The sequence below is a fragment of the Drosophila hydei genome, unplaced genomic scaffold (genome assembly GCF_003285905.1).
Source record: "Drosophila hydei strain 15085-1641.00,03,60 unplaced genomic scaffold, DhydRS2 tig00000290-arrow-arrow-pilon, whole genome shotgun sequence".
Taxonomy (NCBI): Eukaryota; Metazoa; Arthropoda; class Insecta; order Diptera; family Drosophilidae; genus Drosophila; species Drosophila hydei.
This window is the reverse complement of record NW_022045704.1, coordinates 327,326-341,904: the sequence shown is the minus strand read 5'-3', so window position 1 is coordinate 341,904 and position 14,579 is coordinate 327,326. Positions and strand designations below refer to the sequence as shown.

The 14,579-nt window shown below is 36.8% G+C and overlaps 4 protein-coding genes and 1 long non-coding RNA gene across 5 annotated transcripts; 3 read left to right on the top strand and 2 right to left on the bottom strand.

Annotated features, from left to right (window-relative positions):
* Window positions 1–932: 932 nt before the first annotated feature.
* Window positions 933–3,377, bottom strand: LOC111603262. The gene is made up of 4 exons (XM_023320774.2): window positions 3,190–3,377; window positions 3,041–3,127; window positions 1,086–1,199; window positions 933–1,025 (listed from the first exon to the last, which is right to left on the bottom strand). The coding sequence occupies exons 1-4, from the start codon at window positions 3,286–3,288 to the stop codon at window positions 933–935; spliced, it is 393 nt and encodes a 130-aa protein (XP_023176542.2). The 5' UTR covers window positions 3,289–3,377.
* Window positions 3,378–3,773: 396 nt separating this feature from the next.
* On the bottom strand, window positions 3,774–5,895 carry LOC111603254. The gene is made up of 3 exons (XR_002751671.1): window positions 5,876–5,895; window positions 3,864–3,896; window positions 3,774–3,810 (listed from the first exon to the last, which is right to left on the bottom strand). It is a non-coding gene; the product is annotated as an uncharacterized LOC111603254 (long non-coding RNA).
* Window positions 5,896–6,042: 147 nt separating this feature from the next.
* On the top strand, window positions 6,043–6,400 carry LOC111603253 (cecropin-1/3). Its single transcript, XM_023320761.2, has 2 exons — window positions 6,043–6,235; window positions 6,298–6,400. The coding sequence occupies exons 1-2, from the start codon at window positions 6,137–6,139 to the stop codon at window positions 6,388–6,390; spliced, it is 192 nt and encodes a 63-aa protein (XP_023176529.1). The 5' UTR covers window positions 6,043–6,136; the 3' UTR covers window positions 6,391–6,400.
* Window positions 6,401–7,438: 1,038 nt separating this feature from the next.
* Window positions 7,439–7,852, top strand: LOC111603258 (cecropin-1/3-like). Its single transcript, XM_023320765.2, has 2 exons — window positions 7,439–7,602; window positions 7,665–7,852. Exons 1-2 carry the CDS (start codon window positions 7,504–7,506, stop codon window positions 7,755–7,757), a joined length of 192 nt encoding a protein of 63 aa, XP_023176533.1. The 5' UTR covers window positions 7,439–7,503; the 3' UTR covers window positions 7,758–7,852.
* Window positions 7,853–9,499: 1,647 nt separating this feature from the next.
* LOC111603272 (cecropin-C-like) lies at window positions 9,500–9,773 on the top strand. Its single transcript, XM_023320785.2, has 2 exons — window positions 9,500–9,606; window positions 9,679–9,773. The coding sequence occupies exons 1-2, from the start codon at window positions 9,508–9,510 to the stop codon at window positions 9,769–9,771; spliced, it is 192 nt and encodes a 63-aa protein (XP_023176553.1). The 5' UTR covers window positions 9,500–9,507; the 3' UTR covers window positions 9,772–9,773.
* Window positions 9,774–14,579: the final 4,806 nt, after the last annotated feature.

Sequence of the window (14,579 nt, the reverse complement as noted above, 5' to 3'; positions counted from 1 at the left end):
ATCTGTTGAAGTAGGGCCACAGACTTGATGTTTGGACACCATATGGGGGGCGGACGAGGTTTCGGTGTAGTTTGCTGGTCGGTCAATACTGGGGCTTCTGGAGCTACAGGTGATTCGCTGTAGTCTTCATCTTCTTCTACGAGCAGTGAAAATCGATTTTCTGATATTAATGCTGCATTGCTGGTGCTTGGTTCGTCGAAGATGAGCCTTTTCTTGATGGTTTTTGGTGAATTTGGCTGTTTACGTTTCGTGTTTTTGTTGTTAGTGATGCCTTGCACGGAGGCGATATCTATTTTTGAGTTTATTGGCATGATGGAGGCTTGCCTATTTGCCATCACAACGTTAAGCTGGGCTTGCATTTCTGCATTTACCTTTACGGGTGTAGCGAGGTCATTGACATTAGATGTCATCGCGGATTGTGCTTTTGAGTGCAGGCGCACTCGCGCCAAGCGACGAAATTTCGTAAATTGCAATTAAAGCAATTGAGTTACGCGGAAGCAAGCGATAAGAAAACGCTGCGTGTGCGGTTTTTGTTGCTGTTGCGTTGAAGAATGCACCGCAAAGTTCTATTTTTAGAACTCTGCAGCAGTAGAGCTTAAGCGAAGGCTGTTCGAATTCACGTCTTTACAGGTCGAACGACTGATCGCGATTGAGTTTAATGTAGTCAACAAAACGTGTTAGCATTCAAACGTAACTTCTACTTTAATTATTTCAACTATTTGATCTGATTGAGTATTTGTCACCTCATGCAATGGGCTTCAAACACTCTTTCAAATATAAGAATCCAGTCAGAAGTCAGCACAGCTCATGGAGTCATACAGAATCTACAGTGAATAATAAGATATGTTTTGCTTATGTTCTTTTTGATCTATATATTTGTAGTATTTGTGGGTATGTAAGCCTTAGGATAATGACAGAAATTGTAACGTTTTTCAGCCTCTGGCTGTGGCGGCCACATTTGCTGCCTGCTGAGCAATGCCCAAGCCCTGGATGGTGGCATCGCGAGTGTTTTGGCCAATGCGTTCCTATAGAGGTAGATATATTATACATAATGTTTCAGTTGACATTAGTCGTTAAGGACTTACAATTCTCTTGCCAATCTTCTTCAGCCAGCCAGCCTCGGATTGACCCGTGCTGATGGCCAGGATGAGGGCAACAAATATGAAGACCTTGTAGAAGTTCATGTTGAGCAGTGATATTCAGGTGTTCCTTGTTATTGGAGAGTTAAGAGTTGAGTTGTAGCTGCTTAGCGACTGATGGATTCTAGAGCCAGCCAGCGTCGCTTTTATAGCCCAATTGCTCCCGAAAAGTCTTGCAAAAGCAAGCAAATTGTTTTGTTAGAGTAATCATATTTATATTCAATTAAAGAATTTTGCTATTGATTAACTTCCAACAAGAATTATTTTGTTTGCTAAGCGTGGCTGTGGCTGTGGCTGTTTGTCTCCCGTAGGTTCTTTTATTTGCCCAGTTGGATTTTTGGTACTTCTTGAGCTGCAACTGTACTTGTTTACCATTGGTACTATTGGCCAAGTGTGCGTGGAAGCTGTTGTTGTGCCATATCAACCACCGAGTCAAAGACAACGAACGAATTAAGTCAACAGTGGGCAACGTGGGATATCAGGCAGCAGGATGCGCCCATAGTCAGGATATGCCACTAATTTCCTTAACAAGTAAAAACGCTTCGGTCTTGACTTTGGCCAACGTCAAATTCAAAGCATTGCCTAGGCAACGCCAACCCCCCGCCCATCAACTGTATCTTTACTTTCCTGTTTTCTGCTGTTTCTGTTGCGGCCTTTTGCTAAATTGTAAATAAAATCGCTCGAATTAACCGCTGAGTGACAGGCACAAGCCATATCCAGAGCTCTGCCTCTGTCATAACAGCCCCAAAGCCCAGACAAAACTGGGAAACATAACAGCGACACCAACTCCGACTCCGACTCCGACTCGATTTCGATTCCAGCTGCACAGCTTGGCATAATCTTGTTCGTGTTCCTGCTAAAGACTTTGAGCACCCAGAGAAGCGTAAATAAGACAATAAATGCAACTGGTTTTCATTTGTTCTCGGCTATTTGCATAGAGAGCGAGAGGGTGATACGAAAGCTACAAATGCCTTGTTGTAACCAGCTCAAAGTGATGGGTGTCAGGTATGATAAAGAGATCGAAAATCATATGTGGTAAGGTAATCAGGTACAGAGCATAATTGGTAACCGTGGAGTGTAAGGGAGTCGAGTTCGCTTTTAGATCTCTATATGAATAGATAGATATGCATATACAGACAAATTATCAAAGATACTCAGAATTCACACTGTACTCTACACTCGCCTGAGAAAGGAACACGAGGCACAAAGTATGGATTGGTTACTCAATAACAAACCTTAACTTTGATAGCACTCCAAACCTTATGCTTTAAAGGACAATAATTCAGACTAAATGGATATACATTTTAGAGGAATCGTTGGATTCCCACTAGCTAAGAATGAAGACATAATTAACACTGTCCAAGACACCTCATGCATCAAAACCCACTCACTCCCTTCCACTTAGCTTCTCACAAGCATAGACTAAGGAGAGCACAGCTCGAAGAATTGGCAAACAAAACAGTTACTCCTAGATCATCATAACTATCATAACTAATATTTTAAAGACTTCAATCAAGCTAAACACTAAACCACACCAAAGCTTTCATTGCCACACTTTTTGCAACATTTTTATTAAGCAAATACACTCAGTCAATGAACTTTATATATATTGTACAGAAATACATACATAAACTCTGACATACATGCATCAATACATACAGACAATCATACAAAAATCCATATGATATTCTCTATGCGCAACTTATCAGAACTCAGCTCACCTGTATGTAAGATGAGACAGTCTAGAGAGAAGGTCAGCTAGAGTAAATCAATTTATAAGATTTCTTTTGTTTATGTACTTTTTGATCAATGTATTTACAGTATTTATTATAAAAGTCTTATGGTAATTAAATAAATATATTTTTAAAATAAATAATAGTAAATTCGGAGCATGTTTAGCCTCTGGCTGTGGCTGCAACGTTTGCTGCCTGCTGAGCAATGCCCAAGCCCTGGATGGTGGCATCTCGAGTGTGCTGGCCAATGCGTTCCTATAGGAATATAAATATTATAAGTAATTTGTTTTAGTTGATATTAGTTGTTAGAGACTTACGATTTTCTTGCCAATCTTCTTCAGCCAACCCGCCTCTGATTGACCCATGCTGATGGCCAGGATGAGGGCGACAAAGATGAAGATCTTGTAGAAGTTCATGTTGAGTTTGGGTATATAGAAATATTCCTTGGAATGGGAGAGTTAAGAGTTGACTTGTAGCTGTAGCTGCTGATGCTGAGCGACTGATGAATTGTGTAGCCAGCCCCAGTCGCTTTTATAACTCAACGTCGCTGATAAGTCTCGGAGAGCAGAGATACAGCTGACCGGGGACTTACTTTGTCTGGCAAAAAAAGGCAATGTGAGGTGCGCTAGGTATATGTGATTCCCGCTGGCGAAGCTTGAAGAATTCTGAAGAAATGATATACAAATGTTCCAGCAGAAGACTATTTGAGAGGAATCTTTAATTAGGCTGTGCTAATCCACTGAGTTATTGGTCGCACAATTTGGAAAGCCTTACTTGTTACATATGTTAATAAATGTATTTAATAACTTGGCAAGGCTTACAATTTACTTGCACTGCTGGGTACATAATGCATCCAAAATGAGTGCCAATAAAATGGAAACTGAGAAACCCAATGGAAAGTTGTTGCCATGGATTTTAAGAAGGGTAAAAAAACATATCTGTAACACTCTGAATTAAATATTATCTATTTAGATTCGAAAAGTATCATCACCAGAACACTCTGCTCGAGCTGCATTTTGTCCAACTGTGTCATTTGGAAAACATAAAAGCAATATAATAAAATTAATATTGTATATACTTATGTGAGATTTAAAAATATATTAATTTAGCCTTGTATAAGTTCGTCTTTCAAAACTCGCAAAACATAGTTTATATTCTATTTGCTATAAAAATCAAGTACAAATTTTGCAGACGGTCGCTACTGACTGCAGTATACTCGCTCACAACAAAATTTAAATCATTTTGGTAAATCTCAAGAGGGAATCTATTGGAGATCTACGTACAAGATTTTGGAAAATATAATTTGTTGGCTGATATGCCATGCCTTGAGTGAGTGGAAAACTATGAATATTTATATATACGTATATTCAAATTTCAGTTCAGTTTCAGTTTCAAATCTCTAGCATCTTTATATGTATAACAGAATTTGTGAAAAAACACAGAGCTGATTAACCATGCCCCTAGCAGGCGTGTAAAAGATCTTTGCAGTAATTCCAGTATCAATTTTTGGGACTCTAGATGGACGGACAAACTAATATACCCTTTTCAGCAAGTGCATGAGCATAAAAACTTGCTAACTGATAACAACGTTTAGTAATGGAACTTATAGGAAGTATAACCCAGCCAGAAGGCAAGTTCGTAAAAAATATATAACGAACTGATTATAAAAGATGACAAAAGGACTTATCAAAAGATCATAAAATAGCGGCAATTGGCATAGTAAAATCTGTAGTATGCTTAGGGGTAGATAAGATCCATTCTTATGAACTATATCATTAATTAGATCTAATAAACACTAAATTTAAGTGTCTAAATTTAGGTTTCATTATTTTACGTAGAAGTCATACTGCACTGTTCATAAAAATAGTAGTGTGACTGAGTACTAAATGCTGCTCAGCACAATTTAGTGATAAACACAAAATTTTGATAACAATATGAAACGAATATTAATATTAATATATTTTTTATTAATTTAGATTTTTTGTGTGTCAAACTTGAGCGCTTCAAGGCTGAAGAAAGAAAAATAAACAATATTTAGTTGTACATTAAAATAGTAGTGTCAACTCTTATGACTACTATTATCGGAGAAAGTAATTTTCTTTTGGTCTAGGCTTCGTGTTGTGCAGCACTACTATTTTCATGACCTTCCTGTGTGAGTGTTTACTATAGCTGCAATTGAGAGGTGCTAAACATGTGTGTAAACATGGATGTACTCCATATAGCTGTTTCAGTATTTACACTTCCTCAGCTCTTTATTCTGCTATAATCAGGTAGTCTTTTGTATAGAGCTCGGTTTACTTAGGTGCTATCTGTAGATTGATGGGGGAATTTTTCTGTCAATCGAACCACTTGGGATTCACAGTATGCACTTCTTCCAGGGCGCACAGAAGAGCAGAGCAATCATGTCAATTAGCTGATAACAGCGCGGAGGAGCTGATAAAGCCCGATGGCAACACAGCTGACACAGAGAGCAGCATCGACAATCAGCAAAAATAAAACAAAAGCAATTGGCAAGCTCAAACAAAAAACCTGCTTTCTGCGATTCTTTATTACGTGTGTGTTTGCTCGCTCAAGTGATCCGTCAATGTCATTATCAGCGGCCCGATCGGGGCAGCGACATATTCATATATTCATATATTCCCCAGCTACAGTCAGCATTCGAAGCGCAGAAAAACCCGCGAAAACTTTCATTCACAAATTCAATGTGTAGTAGAAATTTGTATTTCACCCAATTTTTAGTTGCCTTTATGGCATGACAAACATGTTTGGTGGTTACCCGATCAAAGCCAATTCATACGACAGTTCGAGCAGAGTGAATAATTAAGCGAAGAAGAGATCGAAAGAGAGAGGAAGAAATACCGAGAATTGTTTGTTTGTTGGCAAGCTACTGGGATAAGCTCTGTTCTGTTTGCCTAAAAGTTAGATTCGATTTTTTTTGGGTAAGTAGTCACATTTCATGAATATTTAACTGCATACTCATATATAATTTCTTTAACAACTCACACACAAGTTCTTATAAGCAGCATAGCCTGCCCTGCAAATCTGTAATCTGTGGCGTTTTTCGCCAAGTAAATCCCCTCCATCCATCCATCCACAGTGCACTTTTTTAACTGCGAACTTATCAGCATCTCATATGACGCGAGCTATAAAAGCGACTGAGGCGAGCTACTCAATGCATCAGTCGCTTAGCATCAGCAGCTACAGCTACAAGTCAACTCTTAACGCTTCAATTCCAAGGAATATTTCTAAATACCCTCACACAACATGAACTTTTACAAGATCTTCATCTTTGTCGCCCTCATCCTGGCCATCAGCATGGGTCAATCCGAGGCGGGTTGGCTGAAGAAGATTGGCAAGAAGATTGTAAGTCTCTAACAACTAAAATCAACTAAAACAAATTACTTATAATATTTATATTCCTATAGGAACGCATTGGCCAGCACACTCGAGATGCCACCATCCAGGGCTTGGGCATTGCTCAGCAGGCAGCAAACGTTGCTGCCACAGCCAGAGGCTAAACATGCGCCGAATTTATTATTATTTATTTTAAAAATATATTTATTTAATTACCATAAGACTTTTATAATAAATATTGTAAATACATTGATCAAAAAGAACACCAAGCTATATTTCTTATTATCAACTGTATTACCTGCCTGACCTTCTCTCCATACAGCCTGCAACACTCAAGTTCCATACAGATGGGCTGAGTTCTGATAAGTCGTATATAGAATCTCATATGAATATTTGAAAGAGTTTTTGATGATCATCGATTGGCAAATCAAAGTGTTACATATGCATTGAATATTCCGTTCTATAGTTGCTCTTACAGATTACAGAATAGCAACAGAAAAATTATGTTTTCACCATTCAGCAATTCATTCATTTTTATAGAAGAAACCTAGATTTGAATCAGAAAATATCAAGGCTACTAAACTTAATCAGTAATACAAAAAAACACCAGCAACAATAAATTATTTTATTAGAATTTTTGAAAAAGTACTAATAAATTAAAATTATTGTAAAAATTATTATTTGTTGTCTTTAAAACTTGTTGTTAAACATGTTTTTTGGATATGCAGCAACAAATCAATTAAGTGACAGTTAGATTAGAGTGGCTTTTTAAAGCTTTTTAAGAGAGAGGCAAGTAAACCGAGTTAGAAAGAGAGCGAAAGAGAGAGAGAGATAGAGTGCGGAAACACCAGAATTTTTGCCAAAGCGCTGATTTGAAATGTTTGAAACGCAAAATTTGTTACTTAGCTATAATCCCTCTAAATGCACAGTTTTAATGGAATATACAAATTTTACCAACATGCAAAAAATTTGACGCTTGAATGATTCATATATTTAATACCTTACCATATAGAACATAACTTCCTATTTGAACTTCAATGTAACAGTCTTGGATTTAACCAGTGTACTTTTTCGCCAAACAAAATCCCCTCATGAGTTCAGCCACTGTTCAGTTTTTTACCAACGAACTTATCAGCGCCTGCTCAGATTACGTGAGCTATAAAAGCGACTGGGGCTGGCTGCACAATTCATCAGTCGCTCAGCATCAGCAACTACAGCTACAACTCAAGTCTTCATTCTCCAATTCCAAGGAATATTTCTATATACCCAAACTCAACATGAACTTCTACAAGATCTTCATCTTTGTCGCCCTCATCCTGGCCATCAGCATGGGTCAATCCGAGGCTGGTTGGCTGAAGAAGATTGGCAAGAAAATCGTAAGTCTTTAAAAACTAAAATCAACTAAAACAAATTACTTATAATATTTATATTCCTATAGGAACGCATTGGCCAGCACACTCGAGATGCCACCATCCAGGCCTTGGGCATTGCTCAGCAGGCAGCAAACGTTGCAGCCACAGCCAGAGGCTAAACATGCACCGAATTTATTATTATTTATTTTAAATTTTTATTTATTTGATTACTATAAGACTTTTATAATAAATTCTGTAAATACATTGATCAAAAGGAAGCAACATATTTTTTTTATTAACTCTTGTACCTTTAGCAGAATCTTATATGATGTATGTATTTATGTTAGGCCAAAAAGTTACATACAACCATTTTCTAGGAAGCATGCTTCAATATACACCAGATTGGGACTTAGCCCTAAAATACGTTTTAATATAACGACAATCGTCTCATGTCAGACGTATGTAGAATTATATGATTTTTGATTATTTAGCAAATAATGCGTCTCGAGCTACAACACAAAGTATCAAAGCTGATAACCCAAGTTGTTGATTCGAATATATAATATTTAATAATTGTAAAATACATAAATTCCTCTCAAAGCTTATTAAAAACAAGAAAGCACGCTCTAGTCGAGACGACTGGACTAGGAGATGCACTGAAGCCAGTGAGGCGGTGATATTCCAAGCATTCCACGATTACCTTATACATAGATGCACATATATACGCACACACACATAAGCACGTATGCGCTCTGCTTAATGCACTGTTAGCGCAGCTGCTGCGCTTGGGCTGTATATGAGCTGTACTATGGGATTTAATTCTTGCATAATTTCTCATCTAGATAGACTTTCCTAATAACATGTTCAGAGCATAATTTTGGCATCTATGCGCCTGTGATACTTAAAATATATTTGATCGATTTTTATTGATAATAGGGGATAAGGGGATGAGTATAGAAATTCATTTAAAGTCTCTAGCTTTTGTGCTTTACGAGATCGCTGTATTCATACATATGGACTGACACTCTGACGCACAGACGGACATGGCTAAATCGACTCATGTCCTTATTAAAAATATATATTCTCTTACTAACATTTTCATAAAACCATTATACACAAAATTTCAATTGTCTAAACTAAATTAAACTAAGCGAAACAAATCGAAACTAAACTAAACTAAACCGAAATTGGAGTTATGAAACATGAAATGAATAAATAAATTACTTAACTATAATTTTGCAGCCGGAAACTGTGTAAATTGTCTATTCCGAAACAATCAATAAAAGTGGAACAACTAGAGAGATAGCAGTCGTGACTCTAAAATTTGCAAAATTATTGACAAACAAAAAAAAAAAAACAAACAAAAATCCAGAATTAAGTTTAACGAAAAAATCACAAGCAGAAGCACAAGTCAGTGACTTTGGAATTTTAGATTTAATTTTAATGAAATGAGAAAAGTCCTAAAACTTTGCTATTTCCGATTCAAAATATTTTCAAGGGACTTTTTAACTTGATTTTAATATTTAATTAATTTTTATTGATTTCATATTAGTCAAGTTAGTTGAGCTCTTGGTCTGTTTGTGATGGAACCTGTTTGGCAATGATTATTCATTACACTTAACTATTTGCTAAACTAAAAGTGAATAGTATAAAGAATTTACTCCAGAGTGAATCATGCATAGTTAAAAGTATGCAATTTACACTCAATTTTAGCACAAATTAATTTTGAAATGAAATTCCGTTATCAAAATTGATCTTATTGCTCAAACACAGACTTTTCCCATGAGTCATCGAATTTGAGCAAACAAAATCCCCATTGAAACAGAAGCCCGCTTTGATTCTTTTTGGGTATAAAAGCGGCTAATGCTGGTCCAGTCGGTCATCAGTTTATCAATCTCGATTGCTACAGCAACATCTTGCAGCTTTGACATGAACTTTCACAAGATCTTCATCTTCGCTCTGCTTATTTTTGCCATTTGCATGGGCCAAGCAAAGGCAGATTTCTGGAAGCGACTGGGCAAGAGAATTGTAAGTTAACTAACTATATATATATGTTTGTGTGTATATTTATATATTTAATAATATTGAATACCTTTACAGGAGCGCATTGGCCAACATGTTCGAGATGCTACGATTCAAGTTGTTGACATTGCTCAAAGTGCTGCCAATGTGGCAGCCACCGCTAGAGGCTAAAGAGAAACTAAATACCCCAAATTATATATATATATTTATTTACTTATTTAAAGCAGCATTTAGAAGAAAATTGTAATTTTGTATTTAAAAATAAAATAAATTGAAAAAAATTATATATTTATTTTGTATTTAAAATGAATTGCAAAATCAAACCTTAGCAAAAATTCAAATTAAATATAGTCAAGTAGACCCACTTGGCTATATTTATAAGAAATATACATATGTATTTTCTGAGTCATTGAAATCTATATTATAGCAGAACTGCATTATATTCGGTCTAAAAACTGTTAAATAATTTTTGGTAATTCTGAAGAGGAGGTCAGCAATAATTTATCTATCAAATTTTGAAACTCTTGCTTCAAAGCTTTGCAGGATATATAGACAAATATATAATTTTTGCTAAAAAAAATAGAGGATCGAAGCAGTAACTTAGTCATTAAAGCTTGAGGTGGGCTAAGGCTTCAAGACTGTGGAAACACAACTATATACTGTTATTAACTATTTAATAAAGGAGTATTAAGCTTAGTGAATGTTTTGCGTGTTTTGAGTGCTTTATCAGGAGCTGGAACTAGCGTGAAGATAATCTCAACCAAAAGTGCTCTTAGAAATACTTGAAGTCTAGTAGCATGAAGAGAATTTAAATATTCTGTACAATTCTATTAATTGAAAGTGTTAATATTGCACTTTAAAAGTATATTTCGAAGAGTAAAGCTGGTTACAAAAATTACAAATTGAACTGTATTATGCATATGAAAGGTATGGGAATACAATTCAGTTGTTTATATAAATTTGCAATTAAACAAATTTGTGGAATATAATATTTATCATAATTTACTAGTCTAGCCGTTTAAGTGCGATTCATTTACATACACGATACGTCGGAGTAGGTACAGTTGTTCATGTTTGTGTTGTTTTCACAGGGTTGATTCGGGTTCGGTTCCCACAGTTAGGGTAAAATACCACCAATTGCACAAGTGTAAGAGCTCCCTGGGCAATAGACCCGGGATCCGTACGAGTGCCGAGCAGCCGCAGCCTTTGTTGCTGGTCATTTTGAGCACAAAACGCGTTTAGATGTCAAAACACTTGTAAACCACACACGCACACACACACACACATGTGTGTATAGTTTGCTTTGATTTTAGTTACATTTGGGCGCAGGTCGACACGTGACCACAAAGTTTACATTAAATTAACAGCGTGCGCTATGAAAATATCATTTGCTCGACTACAGAGTTGCCAAATTAAAGGAAGTCAGGAAGGATTGCTCACGAAGGATTACCTGCCTGCACACAGCACTTTGACTGGCAAAGTGAGCAAATGAATTGAATTTGAATACGAATTCAGTCTAATTACAGCTGCACAACTTCAGCGGCTTAGCGCAACTCGCCTGGGAAATCGACAGGCCGCATCATCGCGGCTCCTTTTTTTATTAGCTGCCATTGGCGGTTGTAAAGTACCAAGAACGACGTTATACGACTGCTTCATACTCGTTCAGATTCAGGTACAAAAGTTAAGTTTGTTAAGGTTTGATATGATTTAGCTGCCAAGAGCAGTTTAACAGTCATGAGTCTTCTCTGATTGTAAGCGGGGATATACACTTTGACTTGATAGTCTTTAGGAATATTTGACTTTCAGCTGTGCAACTGTAGCAACTTGCAACAGAAGGAATTACTCTAGATTTTGACAACTGTGAGGTCTGCATGAATATAATTATATACTCATATATATCAGATTCCAAATCATCTACTACAAAATAATAGCCTCCCAGTCCCAAGACCTTAGCTACCGCAGCAGACACAGTAAAAACTCTTCACAGCACATAAAACCAATATACTCCTTTTGCACTTCATGAAAGAGTAGCTGGCAGCACATGCTTTGAATTATTGACAGCTTAGGCGTCGCAAGTGCCAGTCAATCATTATCATTTGAGCCGTCATTTGAATAACAATAAAGATCAGGCGAAATTCTAATTTATGCATTGATTTCGGTCGCTTCTCCCGCCGCCCGGAGCTTATGTAATAATCATTTTTAAATTACATATAAAAAGAGAGAAGCAACGCCACATCTTCTAAGTAATTTAACAACTTCCTGACGCCCGCCCGCAGCGCAGATTGTAAAATTTCTCTCAATTTTTATTTCATTTTTTTTTTTTTTGTATTTAGCTGAAAGCTGGCGTCGTAAATCCCAGAAAATCATCTGTAAGCCGCGCATGGGGCCGCATCAAACAACACTTGAAAGTATGTTGAAATATTGTAATTTGCGTCGCAGATAGCCTATAGACAGGATACATACACATAGAGGACACCCCGTGTCGCTGGCTCTTCAGAAAGCGTTTACAATCCATTGAGAAGCTGGCGATGTATCAATAATATTGTTCGCAGAGTTCAAAAAGGTGGTGAAAGTTGTTCGACCCGAGGCACATGTAGCACAGTGTAGAGCTAGAGCTAAGGGGCTTGCTTACAGCTAAAAATAATGTTTGACTTAATTTCTTTTATGGCTCAATATAACCATTATTCGCACTACTTGAGCACCCGGCCAAGTGGCGCTTGGGCCGCATAATCAGCAAATTTAAATTCAATTCGCTCGTCGGTCGTCGCTTGCCGATTTTAAACTGCTCGCCCTTAAGGCCAACAGTGGAACAAGGCAACAGGGCAACTGGGGGCGTGGCGGGTGTCAGCCGCACACGCCAAAATCGTGCCGCAAATTTACGAACCTTCACCAAAATTCTGCGGCTCTGATTGCGGCTGAAACTTGCTCTCGTCCTGTGCAAATCTTTGCCAACAATTTGGCAACTGTGAAGCAGTTTCCCTCAGTTTATCTGTCGTCCCACAATTTATCATATTTAAAAAACCATAAGCCGTTATATATAGTAATGTTGTCATTATATATCATATTTTAAACTTTTGTTGAGCTTTAATTTCTTAAAAAATGTAAGTTCCATTAAAGAACTTTTTAATAAGTTTGATTGTTGCTTAGAATTGAAAGAAATTATATATAAATTCTCATCATTCAGTTATCAATTGCCTATATATGTATATGAAAGATGTTTAGAGAAATTCGACGTGATGAATTGAGTCGATAGCTTATATAGACTATAGCTAGAAGGCTTAAAACAAGCTCAACAACTTCTGTTGGCTTTATGACTTACATAAACAAATGCAACTCCCTAAATATAAGCGCTTTGCTGACTATCGATAACTATTAACTATCCCACACGTCGATAAATATCGATTTGAGTTAATATAAAATCTGTTGACTGACTTAACTCATGATTTAGAGCAGGTTCAAATGCTTTTGCAGTATTACATAAACTAAGCCAACTGCTTCAATCGATATGTTGCGCTGTATATCGATAACCACATATATCTAAATATTTTTTTTAGTATATGTACAGCTGTTCATGATGCCAAACTAAGTCAATATACTATATAGTCTGTAGGTAGAAGAACCTTCTGGTGACTCTAACATTAACTTAGATAAATATCGAATTAATTCTAGCTCGACTTTGTTCAACTTAGTTAAAAAAACACAATCATTCGCTAACACATATCGATAAATATCGATTTGAGTATAAAATATATAAGCGTAGTTAGTTTATGATTAAAAACTAAACTCAGCTTAAGGTTTCACATGTAAAATTTTTTTTTAAGCTAAACTATATTTCAAAGTATATATATTACCGTCGCTCTCTCTCTCTCTTTCAGTCACTCTTCTCTAGTTTTTTTAGTGACTATATTCTAAATGTGTTATAAATCATGTATGAAAAACCCATTTTGTTCAGCAGTTCAACTAAATTGTTGTTATTTTTTGTTGACTTTTTGGATAGAAAGGCAAAATACGTTCGTCTCTGACAAGGAAAACAATGCAAAAAACAATTCAATTTATGAAATATTTTTGGCTTGCTGTTTTACTATTTTCTGTATGTATTTTCTCTCGATATTTTCGGTTTGTGGAATGGTTGACTGAATGCACAGCACGAGCACCAGCACATGAAAAATGTGATGATATTTTTTGTGTTTTTCTTATTTTTGTCTGATTCAGGCATTTTATTTCATACGCATTTCAATGGCTTTTGTTGAAAGACTCACATGTCGCCCGGCTCGTTTGCCCAGATTTATGGCCAGCTTGACGATGGCGCATTACATTGTCCAAATTAATAAAGGTGTCCCCCTCCCCTTTCAAGGCCCACCACGGCGCTGTCAGCCTTTGGCCTGAGGCTCTCTGCTCTTCGAACCCTGAACTCTCACCCCTTTTCAGGCCATGGCGCAACAATTTAATAAACACCGAGCGCTTCGTTTGCGAGTCGTTTTTTGGGTGCATTTCGAGCATAAATTGAAATTGTTTTGTATCTCTGTGAGATACAGCAACAACAACTATGCTGCCTATGCATTGTGTTTAGGCATTCAACTGCGCGTGTTTGTGCATAGCTCGTGTGCAATAAAAAGAATTATTGAAATGCTGTCGATTTCCACACGAATGACCCACAATGACAATGACAAGCCTTTTTCGCCAGATCAACACGACTCGCGCGAGGGTTATAAGGCAGCCGAGCATACTTATATGAATAATATTGCTTATGAATAGTTGAGCAGTCTGAATCTCTGTATCATCGGTGCCCTCATAAGTGGCTGCATGACAAATATTTACCATATGCCGTTTAATAGATTTAACGAGACTCTTAACATCCCATGGAAAGGCTATTCAAGTGGCAATTTATAGAATTCTCTTGTGTAATCTTGAGCTATTCTGAAAATCTATTCCAAACTGAAATATATAAGATTGAATTTTCAAATTAATTCAACAATGTT